This window comes from Mustela nigripes, chromosome 5, assembly GCF_022355385.1.
Source record: "Mustela nigripes isolate SB6536 chromosome 5, MUSNIG.SB6536, whole genome shotgun sequence".
Classification (NCBI taxonomy): Eukaryota; Metazoa; Chordata; class Mammalia; order Carnivora; family Mustelidae; genus Mustela; species Mustela nigripes.
Genome location: NC_081561.1, coordinates 81,841,306 through 81,861,135, shown reverse-complemented (window position 1 = coordinate 81,861,135; position 19,830 = coordinate 81,841,306). Strand labels below are relative to the sequence as shown.

Here is a 19,830-nt window from a genome sequence, read left to right as displayed (position 1 = left end):
GGACCTCAATGGGAGCCCTTCTTTGAAGGTAGATGTGGGAGTATCTGTAAAACCATTAACTGGCAGACTTTTGCTTAGGATTATGTCTCTTTCCAGAGTGGAAAAACAACTCAGACAGACGACTAGTAGAATGAGTACTCAAAGGCAGATAGAGGTGAACCTTAGGAGTTCTTTTGTTGTCTGTATGTCAGGGAGCAAGACTTTCCTGTCCCTTTCAAGGCTCATCTAGTATATTGGGAATTAAACTGATACGAAAATTAACAGTAGAAAATCAGATTTCATTTCGGATATATGGGGAATCCACACGCATGTGAAGTTTCCAAAGAATCAGGCAGAATGAGGTATGTATGTCATTCTGCAGGAAGGGGGGGTTCTGGGACTTCAAAGCAAAGGAATGTAATTCACAGGAATATGAAAAAGAGTAAATGGCTGGTAAACATGTTTGCTGGACCACTCAGAAAAAAGGAGACCTGGGGAACTTTGACCCGATAGTCCTACAAGTTTCCTCCCTGTCTGCCACACCTAGTTCTTGTTATCTATGGTGATCTCACTCTTGCTGGAGCAGATTATCTAAATTCTTGTTATGCAGTTGTGGGGGAGGTAAAGGGCTGTTCCTGGATCTGCTGGCTTTTGATGACTTTTTGGGTAAGATTTTATTTATTTGATAAAGAGAGAGATGGCTTGAGAGGGAACATAACCAGGGGAAGTGGGAGAGAGAGAAGCCGACTCCTGTAGCAGGGAGCCTGATGGGCTCCATCCCAGAACCCCAAGACCATGACCTGAGCCGAAGGCAGATGCTTAACAACTGAATCACCCAACTGCCCCTTTTGATTACTTTTTAAACTCAAACTAATTTTCATGCAAAAGTGGCCCATGTTGGGGCTGCCGGCCTTTTGCCCCTATACTTCCTTCCTCTGAAACTTACCTGAAGTTTCACATATTAAAAGTTGAGTTGGTAGATTCTTTGATCCTGTTGAGCCAGTGTCTGTCCAGGCAAGAAGTCCAGTTTAGCTAAACTCCTTTCAAGAGGCGGTGATGCAGGTGTGTTCTCAAAGTTAGGCCTATGGCTCAAGAAATTAGGTATTAAATAAGAGGCATTTTTATAGAAACAAAAGAAAAACAATGGTTAATGGTTAGATCCTGTTATAAACCAATTTCTGAGTTTTAATGGTAGCTGGTCAAGAAGATGTCAGGCTATGTTTCTGAGTGACCCCCAGAGAAAGAGGCATGAAGATTATTTATAAATGAGCTATTGTGGTGATTTCTCTGAAATTTATATCAAGTTGTTTATATTCCATTTGTAGACCTTGGGAAAAAGAGCCATTTTAGTTTTTAAATGATTCCAAGTCATAAATATGAGAGAAAAATTAAAACATGTTAGTTTGGAGACTGGTAGCTAGGCTAATTTTCATTAGCCTTCTAGGACACTAGAAGAAATCAGGATCTAGTCCAGTTTATAAGGAGGAGTATTAAAACCTAACATTTATGAAGGTGTGTTGAGGAAAAAGAATTTCTGCTATCCAAGGTCCTTCTAGCTGGACTAAGAATCAAATTGACATGAGACAGACAAACAGACAAAAATCAAATTTAACTTCATACATACATGGGTCCACAGAGGCATGAAATTCCATAGACTTACATGAAACTTATATGAGTTAAGAAGAGGGGTAGGGGCCTGAGGATAGAGAGGTGAGAAAACCATCAGCAGGAAGTTGAGATGTTTGGAAAACAAAACTTGTCCTTTTATGCAGATGGATTTATTAGGTAAAGAGAAATCTCCATTAATACCTGTTTTCCTAGTACAGGGAGGCAGTTAAGGGGGAAGATAAAGAGTTTTCCTGAATCTGCTGGGTTTTGATGGCTTTTAACTCAAAGTAATATTCATGCCAAAGTGGTCTCTCTTGGGGCAGCCTGCGCTTAGCCCCTACAGGTACTTCTTATATATTAAAATTTTCATTAGCCTTTTGCAATGGATCTTTCAATGAAGCTGTTGGAATTTTGAAACTTTCTGGAGGCTTCTTCTTGCCAGTTAAAACAGGTAGCCCATTCTGTTTACCTTGGGAGCCCTTGCTTTCAAGTGCATTCCTTAGATGACCGTATTTAACTGAAATGTTCTATCAGGGCCCTGATAATTCTGTCTTGTTTTTAGTAAAATTTTACCATTTCTGTAGATAATCACAGCTCCTGGCACCATAGTTTTGTTTGTAGACATAAAGTAAGCAAGTGCCAGAAGGTAGCATGCTTGACTCTTACGATTTTAAGGATCCCATTAACTAAGCTTTTGTTTACACAAAACAAGCAAACATGGGTTCCCGAATGCAAAGGCAATAACCAAAAATCATCTTTGTGGACTGGCCAGGAAAAGGCTGTGTCCACCACCTGCAATTCCCAGCATGGACTAAGCCAGTGACATCGATTATGGAGACTGCAGACTGGAACTGGGGAAAGGACTAAACCAGCACACCACAGTCCATGGGGACTGCAGGTGGGAAATCAAGAAGGAATTCCAGCGTGGAACTGTGGACTGAGCCAAGGGCTGAGGACTGGCACTCCATTCGACTATTCTATCTAGACTGACCTGTTAACCCTGGACGAGAAAGCCAATTAGGTCAGGAGCTGGAATGCAAAAAGAGCGCAGCTCAACTGAGCGAGATTTGCCCGTGGCCCTCAGAATCAGCGAGAAAGATCGGGAACTCGAAAGTGTTCACAGACCACCACCCCTGTGTTTCCCATTGTTTTCAAACCCAGTCAGAATTTTGCTTCAGATCCTGATGCTGCCACCAAATCTGTTTAAAAAATAAGGCAACCAAGTAAATCTGAGGATCTGGTTGGCTTTATTAAATGACTCATGACTTGGGCAGCACATAGGGGGAGCTCCCCTGAGCTGAACAAGAGACGGATTTTATAACTGAACCAATGCGAGTTTGCTCTCGGGTGGGTCAGAAACTACACAAGGTTAAGTCGTCGCACAAAGAAAGGTTTATTTGGGGGCACCTGGGTGGCTCAGTTGGTTAAGTGCATGCCTTTGGCTCAGGTAATGGTCCCAGGGTTCTGGGATCAGCTCCGTATCGGGAAGCCTGCTTCTCCCTCTTCCACTCTCCTGCTTGTGTTCCATCTCTAGCTGTCTCTCTCACTGTCAAATAAATAAATCTTTTTTAAAAAAGAAAGAAAGGTTTATTTGCAGCAAATAAGGAGATCACGGGGGTGGAGGAGTGGGGGATGGCTTCCAAAGCCATGACTCTGAGCAAAGGTGAATGGATTCTCTTTATTTAGGGTTAAGATGAATATTTAGATTAGGAGGCCTCATCATCTTGTGAAAAGGTGGGCGTAAGGTTGCACTTGTGCCTTAAGGAAGCATGCCTATACATACATTACACGTATGTAGATGAGGCTCGAGAGCTCTTCCTTGGGCAGAGATTTTAGTAATAGAATGAAGTGAAGGTAGTCAGTTCTTGGTCTGTCTGCAGCTGTTAATCGGGAATTAAGGTCAAACTGGTCTTGTTTGTCTGGGCTGGCTGGAAGTCTTGTCAGGGCAGTCACTAGTGCCGAAAGGGTGGTTTTGGTTTCTATTTACCTGCGTTAAGACATAAACTGGAAAGAAGAGCTTAAGGGGACACCTGGGTGGCTAACTTGAGGCTGCCTTTGGCTCAGGTCAGGATCCCAGGATCATGGGATCAAGGTCGGTATCAGGTTCCCTGCTAGGCAGGGAGTTTGTCTCTCTATCTACTGCTTTCTCTGTTTGTGCTTTCTCTGTCAAATAAATAAATGAAATCTTAAAAAAAAAAAAAAAAGAGCTTAAGGAACAATGTGGGCCAGAAGTTGGTGAGTATAAGCAAGTGAGCAGTAAAGGTCAGGTCTTGGGGTGTAGCTGGTGATGGTTTTTTAAGACAGAGGGAAGGCATTAATAGAGAAAAAAAGGGGGCACCTGGGTCTGTTAAGTGTCAGCCTTTGCCTCAAGTCATGATTCCAGGGTTCTGGGATCGAGCCCCATGTCAGGCTCTTTGCTCAACGGGGAGTCTGCTTCTCCCTCTCCCTCTCTGTGCTCTCTCTCTTTCTCAAAGAAATAAAATCTTAAAAAAAAAGGGGGGGGTTGCACCTGAGTGGCTCAGTGGGTTAACCCTCTGCCTTCAGCTCAGGTCATGATCTCAGGGTCCTGGGATCAAGCCCCGCATCGGGCGCTCTGCTCAGCGGGGAACCTGCTTCCCCCTCTCTCTTTGCCTATCTCTTTCTACTTGTGATCTCTCTGTCAAATAAATAAAATCTTAAAAAAAAAAAAAAAGAAAGGAATTTATTAGCAAGAGACACGTTGTTTAGGCAAGGTTGCCTTCCTAAGGGTAGTGATAGGGGCTTACCAGTAAATTTCTAGAATTGACCAGGAAATTCTGTGTTGATTGGTAAAAGGTTACATTTTCCTGGTGTTGCAATGACAGATAGGTTAGGTATTAGTTCTTGGTTTACTGACTAGGGGCCCTAAGTGATGCAGTTACAGGCCTGTGGTTTTCTTTTTAACATCAGTTTAATTAAAAAGGATATAACTCATGAACAGCCAGATGGAAGGGATGCATAGGGAAAGGGAAGGGACCCAGAGCCCCATGCCCTCTCCAAGCATGCCACTCTCCCCACATCTCCACCTGTTTGCCCAACCGGAAGCTCTCCAGACCCCTTTATTATATAGGCACACTTGATTAAATCATTGACCATGGCTACTAATTCAACTTCCAGGTTGAGTCCCCTCCCCTGAAGTCGGGGTGGGATTGAAAATTCCAACTCTCCAATCCCATGACTGGTTCTCCTACACCGACCTCACTTGGATCAGGGGCATCAGCTGGATCACCTGCGTTAGCTGGAATCACTGAGGAGATCAGGGAAGTATCCAAAGTGCTATGGCAAGCTAGTGGCAGTTCTGGGGCAATTCATTAAAGGATGCATTAGGCTTTTTGTGTACCAGGCACTGTGGTAGGCACTGGGGACATAGAGAAGTATGAGAGGCAATGCCGACCCCATTCAGTCTTTGCTCTCCCTCCTTTCCCTTGTTTTTGGTTCTTTCCACTTGGATGATGTATGATTTCCTTTTGGGGCCTGCTACCTGGGTGCTGGTAGCGAATGGTCCTGCTGCTGTGGGTCTCCTTCCGACTCCAGGTAGTGGGATGTCATACTTTCCCTCTACAGAGGCAATCCCTCCATCCTTGCAGAATTTGGTGGTATTAATCAAGGCTTCTCTCCACATAAAAGATTTGTTTTGGTCAAGTGCCATTCCAAAATGTGCCACTTTGGCATATTGATTATTTTAAACTAAAATGACTTAAGAAATAGATGATGTAGGGCGCCTGGGTGGCTCAGTTGGTTAAGTGTCTGCCTTTGGCTCAGGTCATGATCCCAGGATCCCGGGGTCAAGTCCTTCATTGGGCTCCCTGCTCTGCCTCTCCCTCTCCCACTCCCCCTGCTTGTGTTCCCTCTCTCCCTGTGCCTCTGTCAAATAAATAATATCTTTAAAAAAAAAAAAAGAAGAAAGAAAGAAACAGCCAATGCAAAAATAACACTGACTTCTGGGTACCTGGAGGGCTTAGTTGGTTAGACATCTGCCTTCAGCTCAGGTCATGATCCCAGGGTCCAGGGATCAAGTCTTGGATCAGGCTCCCTGCTCAGTGGAGAGCCTACTTCTCCCTCTGCCTGCCACTCCCCCTGCTTGTGCTCTCTTTCTCTCTCTCTCTCACACTCTCACTCTATCTCAAATAAATAAAATCTTTTTTAAAAGTCTTAAAAAAAAAACCAAAACACTGACTTCTTTATCTTCAGAAAAAAATAAATAAATCTCTTGTATAAAAAGTGGCCAATCTGTACCAGGAGATAAAGAGATTCTTATTACGAGGCATAGGAAGTTTAGAGTCAAAAAGGCTATATAAACAACCCTTGCTACCTTTTTAAATTTACTACTGCAGCCCACATTCTGTTTACAATTCCTTACTAACTGAAGCTTCCCAAGTTAAGTTTTCTTTGTCCTGTCAATTCCTCACAGATTTATTGCTTCTTTGTCTAAAAAGTGTAACAACTTCCTCCATTGGTCATTTTTTTAGGTCTCAGTGTCATTACCCTGTCTCTGTGTGCAAGTAATAAAACTTTTTTTTCCCCCTCCTGTTACTCTGTCTCATGTCCATTTAATTCCTAGACCAGCTGGAAATCCTTGGGAACACAGGAGTTGGTTCCTCCCCTCCAGTTGGCGTGACCAGTGGGATCAACTTCCGCTGGATATTTGCTCTGAAGTTTCCATAGTTTCAAGATCTTGGGAGAACTGACATACGGCTGGCAGAAGGTAAGATTTCTTACCATGTCGGCCTCCCTGAATCTGTCTGTGAGGTCTGGTGGAGTGAGAATGATGACAGTCCTTTACTCTTTCTCTCAAGTTAAATTAGCAGGCGAAAATATTTGTGGAACTAGTTCCTTTGGCTTAGCGACTCTCAGAAAAAAGTTTGGTAGAGCACGGTTTGCTAAGTGATCCGTTTCCTTCCAGAGATGGTCTTTGTTTTCCTTTGTCTGTGTCTTTTGTCACAAAAGGTGAGTAAATCCATAAAGCGTAGCCTTCATGGCTCACATCAGACAGTGTCTGTGTGGACATACTTCATACTTCGCTGTGGGTCCCCTGTGTAAAGACTAGATGAGGTTTTTCCTTTTATCGTGTTCTCTGTCCTAAGAGCTTGGCTTTGTGACCAGTGAGAACATTTCCTCTGGTCTCAGCCATCTGGAAGGTGCATTTACTGGGGTGCTCTTTGGTGGCAAGTTGAATAGACTGGGGATTGGAGACGCCCATTTACAAGCAGCCTTCTCTTTGCCCAGGTGAGCCGGCTCTCAGGGGGGTTTGTCCTAAGAAGTCCTAGACTGTAAGGGCCTTGGTCGTCTCAATCTTCATTGCTTGTGAGTGCTAGAAAAATCCCATTCCAGTAGCACCTGCCTCCTGTCACAGATTGGTGAGTCTGCAACTGGAAGCTTCGTACCTTTGTGGGAGACTGGAGACAACCTAATAATATCACGTCATTCCTCCCACCTGTCCCTGACGGTCTTTGCTTCCTTAGACTATTCTTGGAAGTAGACTGTTAGATCATGGGGGCTTCATCAACTATGCCCTCTCTAGGGACATCTCTTGTATCTTTGGTCAAACCATAAAAAGGCTTATTGGTTTGAGTGGTTGTGAATTGACATTAATAACAAAATCCTATTCATCATGGCCAGAGGATGGATCCTTGAAATTAGCTAAATTAAGGATTGCCTAGGTGGCTCAGTTGGTTAAGTGTCTGCCTTTGGCTCAGTTGGTTAAGTGTATGCCTTTGTCTCAGGTCATGATCCTGGTGTCTTGGGATGGAGTCCTGCATCAGGCTTCTTGCTCAGCCAGGAGCTTGCCTGCTTCTCTCTGCCTGTTACTCCCCCTGCTTGTGCACTCTCTCTCTCTCTGACAAATGAAATCTTTAAAAAAAATTTAAAATTGGCTAATTGTCTTATTAGTATAAGGCTATCCTTGACAAGATAAAAGAACAGACTCAGACTCAAGACAAAAATTAATATCTACATCCATTGTAGATTTCTCTTCCTCAAATCTGACCCCATCTCTCGTTTTTTTTTTTTTTTTAAAGATTTTATTTATTTATTTGTCAGAGACAGAAGGAGAGAGAACGAGCGAGCACAGGCAGACAAAGAGGCAGGCAGAAGCAGAGGGAGAAGCAGGCTCCCTGCCCAGCAAGGAGCCCGATGTGGGACTCGATCCCAGGACGCTGGGATCATGACCTGAGCTGAAGGCAGCCACTTAACCAACTGAGCCACCCAGGTGTCCCCCATCTCTTGGTTTTAACTTCTCTTTCCCTACAAGATTTTTTGTACAGTACTCCGGCTTAATCTCAAGTTCAAAGTATACAAACTACTCTTATAAATGCTAGAGGCCAAAAAGTGAATTTAGCATAAGAACCTGGGACAGACAGTGGGGTTTGCTTTGCTGTAATCAGGTTTTGCCAACCTTAGGCATTTCTATGCAATGACCTTGGCAGATGTAGCTTAGAACTGTGCACTCCCCCAGCCTGCCCCCAACTCACAGAAAATTCATGTCCCTTGAACAGCAGCAGATCTTGTAAATTATAAAGCCCCTTTTCCTCCACTTTCAAAAGATGCCTACCAAATTTAGAGGAATTAGAAAGGTTGATGGCTATTCACAAGCTCACTGAAAGAGAACTTGACTGGCAGCTAAGGGAAGGTTCTTTCAGCTTCTGATTATGCTGTGGGTATGAGGCAAGACAGAAGGGCCCCAGGACACAGCCCCACTTCACAGAGGAAGCTGATGACCAGAATTTCTCCTAGGCCCTCCTGCAATTAATCAGTGGAAGACTTATCTAAGGACCTAATATCAAAAAAGTCCAAGGTTAAATTACATACTTAGAAAAAAAGCTTTTATTAAAACACTTTATACAGAGTTTATCAAGGCATAAAGCTCTTGATTCCTGTTTTAGTTAAAAATATCCCTGGTATATATACATATATAAAGTTTAGTTGGGCAAATCCATCCCTTGATATTCAGGCTGCAATCCATGATCTTTGGGGAAATTAAAGGCAACTGTCTTTGTCTTACAAATCCCAAAAAACAAAACTAGAAATAAACTCTAAAAACAAGTCAAAGCCCACCTATTTTTACCTTAGGCAAAACCTTGCCTATTCCTCTTTAAATGCTTTATAGCTATTACAAAAGATCGAATATTGGAACAGAACTGTCCTGTACCTAAGAAAAGAAACAGTTTTTTAAATAGCAATTATCTCAAATTTCTTTAAATTTGCAAACAAAACAACTTGCATTCTTTCTCTGTCCCTTAGAGTTACAATTTCAACATGTCTTTGAAATGAAAACACAGTCCACAATTGTTTGAAACTGAAGAAAAAAGGCAGGGAAGGGAAGAGGGCTTTTTTTTTTTTATGTCATTTTTAAAATTTATTTTTTATTTTCAGCATAACAGTATTCATTGTTTTTGTACCACACCCAGTGCTCCATGTAATCCATGCCCTCTCTAATACCCACCACCTGGTACCCCGACCTCCCACCCCCCCCAGCCCCTTCAAAACCCTCAGATGGTTTTTCAGAGTCCATAGTCTCTCATGGTTCACCTCCCCTTCCAATTTACCCCAATTCCCTTCTCCTCTCCATCTCCCCTTGTCCTCCATGCTATTTGTTATGCTCCACAAATAAGTGAAACCGTATGATACTTGACTCTCTCTGCTTGACTTACTTCACTCAGCATAATCTCTTTCAGTCCCATCCATGTTGCTACAAAAGTTGGGTATTCATCCTTTCTGATGGAGGCATAATACTCCATAGTGTATATGGACCACATCTTCCTTATCCATTCGTCCGTTGAAGGGCATCTTGGTTCTTTCCACAGTTTGGCGACCGTGGACATTGCTGCTATAAACATTGGGGTACAGGTGGCCCTTCTTTTCACTACATCTGTATCTTTGGAAGAAGAGGGCTTTTTAAAAATACAGAGTGCTAAGGGGGCAACTGGGTGGCTCAGTCACTTCAGACTCCTGATCTCATCCCAGGTATGGATCTCAGGGTCATGAGTTCACGCTCAGTGATGAGCTTTATGCTGGGTGTGGAGCTTACTTAAAGAATAAAAATACAAATTGCTAAAAGGGCTATGCCCAGACTCTAGCATCTCTAATGGATAATGTGTTCCAAAAAGTCCACCTTGGAGAAAACTTGGGTACTTTGTGCCTTTGTGGTAAAAATTTTCTACCACCTTTTCTAGGACCTAAGAGCCATTCTTTGAAATATAAACTTCAAAAAAAAAAAAAAGTTTCTCACCAGAAGGAAAAAAAAAAAAGAGCAAGAAAAGGTATATAAAAACCAGGCCTATAATGTTCTCTCCACAAAACAAAAACTATAGGATCTTTGTTTACATCTGTAAGTATGTCCATATTGTTAAATAAGAGAAATCCATCAAAGTAAATGTTAAAGATTGAATTGGCTTATCAATCAGTTCATGAATTGGGCAGCATCCCATCCAACAATTAGAAAGTAACTCCAAAGTGCTACAGAAAAGGAACTGCTTTTATAGAGGTAGAGATGGAGCGGAAAAAGACAGTTATTAGCAAAGAATCCATTGTTGTAGGCAATTTGCCCTCCTAAGGGAAATGGAAGGGGTCTGTCAATAAACTTCTTGTGCTGACCAGGAAATGCCATGTTGTTGCCTGGTTAAAGGTTACATTCCTGGGGAGTTGAAACTGCAGTTTATTTAGGTATTAAGTCTTGGTTTACTGACTTGGAGCCTTAAAACTAAGCGACGCCATATTGGGCCTGTGGTTTTCTTTTTAACAATAGATAAGTTGTAAGTGTGAGATTTGCCTACATGTGGATGGTAGTACTAAAATTAGTTCATAAAAGAGCCCTGTTTAGTCAGTTTGAAGGCAAGAGCTTATTTTCAAGAACACATGATTTCGGAGAATATTCGTTGTTAAAGCTAATTTAAGGCTGTCAGTGTAGTTAAAATAGACATGTCTCTAAAATTACAATCTTAAAACCAAAACTTTTATTCTGTCTCAGCTTACTTAGAGTCAAATAGGTTGCTACTATCTCTGTTTTTAAAAAATAATTGACTTGGAGGGATAACTGACTTTGATATCTCAGGGTTTTTTATGGGTAATCTAAGTATAATTGTTAAGAACAAGTAAATTAGATATAAATTTTAAAAGTTTTTTTAGGTAAACTTTTAAAATAGTTTCCCTCATCTTTTTGGCAACTTGAAACCTTGAAGTCTTGCTAAGTGGTGAGTTAGGTTGAATCCACTGAGTATCTGGGTCATTTCTAAATAGACAAAATAATAAGCATTAAATACTGAATATAGGTTTATCTACTTGTGGTTTCCTTATTACTTTAACAAAACTAAAGATTTGAGTCTCCTAGTAAACATGTTCTGTTCTTTATTAAACTTTTGTACTATGAAGAAACATATGTTGGGGCGCCTGGGTGGCTCAGTGGGTTAAAGCCTCTGCTTTCGGCTCAGGTCATGATCCTGGGGTCCTGGGATCGAGCCCCACATCGGGCTCCCTGCTCAGCAGGGAGCCTGCTTCCTCCTCTCTCTCTCTGCCTGCCTCTCTGCCTACTTGTGATCTCTGTCAAATGAATAAATAAAATCTTAAAAAAAAAAAAGAAACATATGTTTCTAGAAATTATGAAATATCTCCTTAAATTTGCCAATCTAAAAAATGCTGGAGAAACAGACAACTTACAGTTGTTTACTACTACTTCACTAGAAATTAAAGTTTCTAAGGATTAAGAGTTGTGATTAACATATGACTAAAGCTGCTAAAAATTATAAGGGAAATAACTCTGTCTGATGCATGTTTCTGGTAGGAAAAAGTATGAGGAAAGGCAATACATTTTTGTTGAGGGCAAAAATAAGTTTTCCTAAAGTGAGACTAGTGATTTAAAAAGGGAAAACTTAAAATCTGAGGTCCTTTGAAAAATAATTTTATATATAGCTAAGATTAGAATAAGTATATTTAAAAGAGGGTTTTGGAGAACAGTGTGGAGATTCCTCAAGAAATTAAAAATAGAGCTTCCCTATGACCCTGCAATTGCACTACTGGGTATTTACCCCAAAGATACAGATGTAGTGAAAAGAAGGGCCATCTGTACCCCAATGTTTATAGCAGCAATGTCCACGGTCGCCAAACTGTGGAAAGAACCAAGATGCCCTTCAACAGACGAATGGATAAGGGAGATATGGTCCATATACACTATGGAGTATTATACCTCTATCAGAAAGGATGAATACCCAACTTTTGTAGCAACATGGATGGGACTGGAAGAATTATGCTGAGTGAAGTAAGTCAAGCAGAGAGAGTCAATTATCATATGGTTTCACTTATTTGTGGAGCATAACAAATAACATGGAGGACAAGGGGTGTTAGAGAGGAGAAGGGAGTTGGGGTAATTTGGAAGGGGAGGTGAACCATGAGAGACTATGGACCCTGAAAAACAACCTGAGGGTCTTGAAGGGGCAGGGGATGGGAGGTTGGGGGAACAAGGTGGTGGGTATTAGGGAGGGCACATATTGCATGGAGCACTGAGTGTGTTGCAAAAACAATGAATACTGTTACGCTGAAAAGAAATTTTTTTAAAAAGTGAGTTTTAATATCAAAGGAACACTGATGGAAAATTAGAATTTGTTTTATCTCTCTGTTAAAAGAAATACTTTCTTAGATGATTGGTTTGGTTTTTATGAGAAATTACAAACAAAATTTTCGTTACCTTTTATGTAATCTACCTAGAAAATGATTCTATGTTTTGTTTTTTATCAAATCTTTGATCATTCAAGAAGACAGTCTTCTTAATATTAAAATAGCTAAGACTTATTTACAACTATGAAAACTTCTGTATTTGTCTCTCATTGTCACTTTGGTTAAATCATTTAATAGTTTTATAATCTATGATCCTTCTTCTTTTTTTTTTAAGATTTTATTTATTTATTTGACAGAGAGAAAGAGATCACAAGTAGGCAGAGCAGAAGGCAGAGTGTCATGTTGGGGGGGAAGCAGGCTTCCCGCTGAGCAGAAGCCTGATGTGGGGCTCAATCCAAGGATCCTGAGATCATGACCCAAGCCAAAGGCAGAGGCTTAACCCACTGAACCACCCAGGTGCCCCATGTGATCCTTCTTTAATTAATGCTTGAAACTTTTGATGTTTTTGACATATTTCCCATAATTGAATTTTCTTAATGGTCTTATATTTAAGTAATCTCTACACCCAACATGGGACTTGAACTCATCACCCCAAAGTCAAGAGTCACATATTCTTCCAATTGAGCCAGCCAGGTGCCTCCCAAAATCAAATTCTAAAATAAAGTCTTTTGCCTGCAATCTAACTGAAATGTTCCACAGGGCCCTTGGAACATTTTAGTGATTTTTTTTTCTCATTGTTAAAGAGAGAAATTAGGCTTGTTTGGTATGTGAAATTACATGGGAAGTATTGTCAAACAAATATTACTAAACTGTCTTATATTTGTGTAGATATATGGAAATTGTATGAAACTTCTAGAAATTTGATATGTCCTCGTATGTTGTTATCTTAAAATGTTAAGTGTCACAAAAATAACCAAATTTCCTTGTCAATTACATTGTAATGAATTTTAATCAGATTTTTAATCATGGGCATTTTTAAAGTCCTTTGTCATTCGTAGACAGTTACACTTTTACTCAGATGCTTTTACAAAAGCTTCCTGCAACTGTGTTTCTTCCTCAATGAGAAAGAACCTTGAGTATAGGTTTCTGAAACCTTAAGATCATAAGACTAAATTTGTTAAGAATTTCTGGAACTAGGAGAAAAACCAGATTCAAGCAGAAAAAAGATTAATAACATGAGACTAAATGAACTGAGGACAATTATAATTTTTTAAAAGATTTACTTATTTATTTGTTTGAGAGAGAGAGAGAGAGAGAGGGAGAGAGAGTGGAGTAGGGGAGGAGCAGAGGGAGAAGCAGGCTCTCCACTGAGTAAGGAGCCCATTGCAGGGCTCGATCCCAGGACCCTGAGGTCATGACCTGAGCCCAAGGCAGATGCTTAACTGACTGAGGCACCCTAGGATGATTATAATTTTTATGACTTTCTTGTTTGAAACATTGTTGATCTTTTAACGTTTTATTTTTCCAGATTTAAACAAACGTCCTCTTAAGCTAATTGTGACCTGCAATAATATGATAAAATAAGAACTTTTCAACAAATACTTTTTCTTTCTGTCTTATCCCTCCAGAATTTTCAGTGAATATTCTTATATTTTCATGGCAATGTTTTCATTTGCATAAATTCAACAAGAATCTGTTCTCCTTGTATCAGCACATAATTGGAAACATTGATTATATTATTGAGGCTTTGATTGGCATGTCATATTTGAGGGAAACCTGCAAAAACTTAGGTATGACCAGACAGCATTAAGGAAATAATGTTGGTTATATGGAGCCAATAAGGCCCCTTGAAAAAACAGCCTAATACCTTGCTTATGGGGTTGCTAGCAACCTTATAGGTAAAGGACATCACTTCTTGGAAGGTGCAGGAACCTCAGGCTATTTTGCAGATCTCAACAGAGAGGAATTAACCCGAATCTAAAGGTATTATAGCCAAAGTCTGATGGCAAGTATTTGGCTTGGCTTCTGACCTTGAGAGGCTGTTAAAAGTTCAATGTAGAGATTCTCTGTAAAAAGTTCCAGCAAAGCAGATTTAAAAGAGTATATATGATCAGTTGCTATTCTTGCTGAACTTACATATATAATCAGGCCAACATTGGTTCCCCCCAACCTTGGTTTATTTTATAAACAAATCAGTCTTAATTTGGCTATCTTTGGTAGAATGATAGTGATTATAAAGAGGAAAATTATGTTTTCATAACACACCTTTATGGATATTGGGTTCTAAAACAGTTCTTTATAAACAAAACTAATTTTTTCTAGGTGCCTTCAGTGTCTGGCCACAAATCCTAGTTATCATCTCCAATTTTTTCCCATAATTTTGACTGGAATCAATTCATAAATAAACTTCCCCTTTTCTTGAAGCCTTGCAAACTAATACAAACAACTTCATGTAAACTTGAGTGAAATCATAACAGCTCATTTATAGACCATCTTCATGCCTGTTGTTCTGTGGGAGCAGAAGGGTCACCAGAGACATTTGATGTACAAACTGAAAGTCTTCCAGATTACCACTGCCTGCCCTCACCCAGTTTGAAGATGCATTTAGCCTGACATCTAGAAATCTCCACTGACTACTCAGAAATCAGAAACCAGTTTTATAATTTATCTAATCTTAACCATTGCTTTTCTTCTGCTTTCATAAAAATGCCTCTTATTTATTATATAATTAATGCAATCCTAGGTTTAACTTTGAAAATACATAAGCATCACAGCCTTCTGACTTGAGTTTTATTAAACTAACCTATTGTCAGAAATAAAAGACCACTGAAGTGAGATAAAACAGTCTGCCAGCTCAACTTCCTTTGGAAGTTTCAGAGGAGGGAATCATAGGGACCAAGAGCAGGCCACCCCAAAATATGACACTTTAGCATATTGATTATTTTAAATAAAAGTTACTTAAGAAACAACCTATGCAAAAAGAATATTCTGACACCCCATCCGCCAATGTTGTTTCCCGAAAACATGAAATAAATCTCCCTGTGCAAGGTAGCCTGTCCATATTGAGAGGTAAAGAGATCCTTATCCCCAGAGACAGAAAATTTAGAGCCAAAAAGGCCATATAAACAACCCCTGTTACTTTTATTAATTTATTACCCCAGCCCAAACTCTGCTTAGAATTCCTTACTAAATGAAGCTCCTCAAGTTAAGTTTTCTTTGACTTGTCGATTCTTCACAGATCTATTGTCTGTTTGTCTAAAAAATATGAAAACTGCCCACTTTGGTTATTTCTTTAGGTCTCAACTTCATTTGAGGGCCTCCATGCACACTCCATAAAATATTACGTTTTCTCCTGTAGATATGTCTTATGTCAATTTAATCTCTAGATCAGCTGGAAGATCCTGAAGGGTAGAAGGAAATTGTTTCTTCCCCACCAGGACAATTTCCCCAAGCTCTCTCCTCTGTAAGAGCAGAAAGGCTACCTTTCAGGAGTTTGGCTCTTGGTAGGTGGCTTAGCAAAGCTGACACAGTGACAGTACTGATCAGGGGACACAGCTCAGGTACCACAGTAGGGACTGATGGTCCCCAACCAGTTACTGTTTCAGCCAATAGTGTTCTACTCCAAGAACTGGTTACTCATCTGAAGACCTTCTCTTGATGTAATATATGCTACATAGGCCACAAATGATAGATTGACTAGGTGGTAACACATGAGGACAGGGGAAGGGTTATTTAGTCCAGTGATTAAATTTCTGTCATGTCTTGAGCCTGAGCTTCTGGGCTGCGACCTCCACTAGTGCTTCTCAAGTTCTCCCTCACTTGAGACAAGAAGGCTAGGAGGGCTGCAGTTTCAGTTTGAAACTTCCCTTTCCCCAAGTTAATTAGGCTCTAGTAAATAGTTTCCCTGGAGGCAGCCTTTTGTTAAGGAGAACAAAATGCTCTCCTTTTGTTAGGAGAACATTGGGCATATTTTCCCCCTCCCCCTCTAGGAAGCATGATGCAGAGGATTTGTCTCCACTGTTCTCCCAGGGGATCTGTAGGGTTCTTAGAGGTAAAGCTCACAAAAGTGTGATGGCCTCTCTGATACTGGGACCTCCCTAAGTTTTTTACTCTTAAGCTTGTCCACACAGAGTGTCTGGCAATTAGTCAGTGGCAGTTAATGTGGTCATACCAGTTCTGGCCCCAACCACCTATATCTTAGAAAGTGACCTCATTTGGAAACAAGATTGTTTCAGATAGAAGTTAAGATGAGGTCATTCTGGAATAAGGTGGGCACTAAACCATATGACTCTTGTCCTTTTAAGAAGGGGAAATTGGGATTCAGACATGCATACAATTAGAGTGCCATGTGCAGACACAGGGAAAAGGCAGCCATTTATGCAGAGAGAGAGAGAGAGAGAGAGAGAGGTCTTGAACAGATCCTTCCCTTGCCGTCCTCTGGGAGAACCAACTCCACAGACACTTTGATCTGAAACTTCTTGTCTCTAGAACCATGAGATAATAAATTTTTGTTGTTCAAACTGCCCAGTTTTGGGCACTTTGTGATAACAACCCTAGAAAACTAAAACATACCTATCCTTATTAGATCCTCACAGATCCTTGCAGTAAGAGTCCTTTGTTATGTAAGATTTGTTTACATCTGTGTCTACAATGCAATACCATAAGGCTTGCTTAGAATAGATTTTGTAATGTATTTATAAAGTAACAGTCCAGGAAATCACATGATTAATTGTGTTTTCTCTCTGTACATGTCAGGACTTGCTCTGCTCATCAGTGGTCATCAGACTTCAGCATGATCACCTCTAAGTTGCTGGCTTATGTGGCAGTTTCAGTTCTCTGTGTCTTCAGAGTCAGCTCCCGGGATACATTTATTGCAGCTGTTTATGAACACGCAGTGATATTACCTAATGCCACCCTGATACCAGTGTCCCATGAAGTGGCATTAACATTAATGAACCAAAATCTGGATCTTTTGGAGGCAGCGGTCACTTCAGCAGCAAATCAGGTACCATCTCTCAGGCATGCTGGATTCCACCAGGAGAAGGGGTAGGGTCTTAGGAAGCAGGATCCCTATCAGGTTTGGTTAATACTTTTGGAAGACATATGTGTCAGGGTAGCCAACAACTTTGTTGTACAATCAGACTCCTATCTCCTTCTCAAAATTATTATAGCTGGGGCTCCCAAATAATGAGACCAAGTTAAGAAAAGAATGGCTTCATCGTCATGAAGGAGGCAGCAGACCGTTGAGGAACTTGCTGTACATTCAATGACTTAGTTGCTCTATTTTACTACACATGGAGAGTGGAGGACAAATGAGTCAAGACCGGATGCTCTGCTCAGAGTATCAGTAGCCTTGATACACTTTTGTGCTCCTAAGCTTGTGCAGGTTTTTGGATTAATTCATAACATCAAAATAAAGTTAAGTTGCAAACTACTTAACAAGATGTATTATGTACTTCATACTTCATTCTAATTATAGATTAACTGTATATTAATGCATATAAGTCCTGAGTTGAATGAAGGGTTAGGTATAAGTGGGTGGTTTGAATGGATATGATTGAAACAAGGTATTTGTAGATCAGGTGTAGAGGAGGACTTTGCGAAGTGGGATGAGTCATGACTACATACATATCACTGATATCTACCAATACATATTCTTAGACAATACAAACATTTTAAAGATTAATAAGAATTCTGAGGTTCTTTTTTATCCTTAGTAGGACTATTTTCTTAAAGGCTGCAGCTTTCAGGGTGACTCTCCCATATGAAGGTGCCCAGGTGCATCTGGGGTGTACCTCTGGGCTTGGCACCTTTAAGGGGAATCAGTGTCTGAGTGCCCTCCTCCTGAGAAACCAGAGTCACTTTTGCAGGGTACAGAGCAGGGAGGGTTGGAGTGGAGCAGGAAGTAGAACAGAGACTTTGAGTATAAATCGATTCCATGTCACCTGGGTACAAAATCTACCCAAAGTCCAGGGAGGGGGCCAATTTTAAGAAGAGTTGGGTTTATGCTTCACAACGGCAGTGGATAGCAACCCTGTGAATAACCATAACCTCTTGATGTTTATGAAATAATGGAAACATTATATAGAAATGGTGATGTGGAATTAGACAATGCAATTGTGCAAAGAAAATAAATTTTAAAAATATAGAAAACAAAAGATTAAGATTGAAAGGAAAAGAAAAAAAAAAAGGCCTGATGGCAGTTGCTCATCCACCCAGTTCCTCAGGGCCCCTTACAGACCCTGTCTTGGATTCTTTGCTTCTCCGAGAAATATTTTAATTAAGCTACATTTTTAACAGGGTGCAGATATTATTGTGACTCCAGAAGATGGTATATATGGCTGGAACTTTAACAGGGAAACTATCTACCCATACCTGGAGGATATCCCAGACCCTGAAGTCAACTGGATCCCTTGTATTAATCCCAGAAGGTATTAATCCCAAACAGGTAGTAGACAATCCAATCATGAACATGCACTTACTTTACCTGGGAGGACTTTTTAGTAGATCACCGCTTAAGATCCACTATCAACTCTAAGTTCAAGATAGTTCTATTTTTCCTCTTCTGTGGATACATTTATTAGGAAAGTGATAGGAATTGTGAAATCACAGAAATCAGTGCTGGAAGGTAACATAGAAATCATCAAATTCTATGTGAATATATTTCCATTGAGGGAAGGAATCTGGAGAGACAATAGCATAACTTGCTTAGGGTTACAGGGGTAGTTGGTTAGCAGGAGAACCAGAATCAAACTCTAGTCTTCTGACTTCTTCTTTTTTTTTTTTTTTTAAGATTTTACTTATTTATTTGACAGAGAGAGATCACAGTAGACAGAGAGGCAGGCAGAGAGAGAGGGAACAATAGCTAGCCCCTCAAGATCCTGGAGACCTTGCTTCCTTAGGGACTTACATCATCCCTCATCCCCTTTGTCCTTACCCACCGCTGAGTCCACTCCTACTCTGCCTTTAAAAACTGACTGTCATCTGGTTCGGGGTCCAAGTCCCTACTCCGCTGTGCTGGGTATACTTGGGCCGAAGCTTAAGCTTGTCAAATAAACCCTTGTGTGATTGCATCGGTGCTTGGCTCCTTGGTGGTCTCTCGGATGCGAAAACTCAGGCATAATTGTGTGTGTGTGTGTGTGTGTGTGTGTGTGTGTGTACATATTATGTACAGATACTATTCTGGACAGTAGGTGGACAAAATACATTAAAAATCTATCTTCTGGGAGATTATATTTTAGTGTGGGGAGATAATAAAGAAAAAAGATAATATCTGTTTAGTTATCTATTAATCTATCTACATATCTATGATAGGTAGTAAAGGTTAATGCTGTGGAGAAAAGGAGGATAGGCGGATATGGCAGCCAGCGTGGGGCCTTCATTTTTGGTCATCAGTTGTCTTTATGGTGACATCTAAGCAAAGACTTGGAAGAAATGAAGGAGCAGGTCACATAGGGTCTAACAAAGGTTTTTGTAATCTTTCCTGGATATAACAAACAGTCTGAAAAATGTAGTTTAAATATATATATTTAAATATATGATGCACTTCCAGGATTAATAGAGACAGGAGGGAAGTATGTAATCAATGTTTAAGAAATATCAATACCAAATATATACTTCATGTACCAATATATTCTGCCAGTTGTGGTGATCTGAAAAGACTTCGGCTAAATATGTTTC

At 40.4% G+C, this 19,830-nt stretch overlaps 1 protein-coding gene across 3 annotated transcripts in view; it reads left to right on the top strand.

The window, feature by feature from the left end:
• The window catches only part of LOC132018172 (pantetheinase), a 52,456-nt gene that overhangs the window by 15,010 nt on the left and 17,616 nt on the right, over nucleotides 1-19,830 (top strand). For 2 of the 3 annotated variants that reach the window (XM_059400747.1, XM_059400748.1), the window contains exons 2-4: nucleotides 6,167-6,310; nucleotides 16,906-17,155; nucleotides 18,451-18,581. In XM_059400747.1, coding sequence (XP_059256730.1) covers nucleotides 16,943-17,155; nucleotides 18,451-18,581 — 344 coding nt within the window. In that variant the 5' untranslated portion in view covers nucleotides 6,167-6,310; nucleotides 16,906-16,942. Of the gene's footprint in view, nucleotides 1-6,166; nucleotides 6,311-6,870; nucleotides 6,963-16,905; nucleotides 17,156-18,450; nucleotides 18,582-19,830 lie in introns of those variants that run through there. The other variant, XM_059400749.1, reaches the window with a different exon arrangement.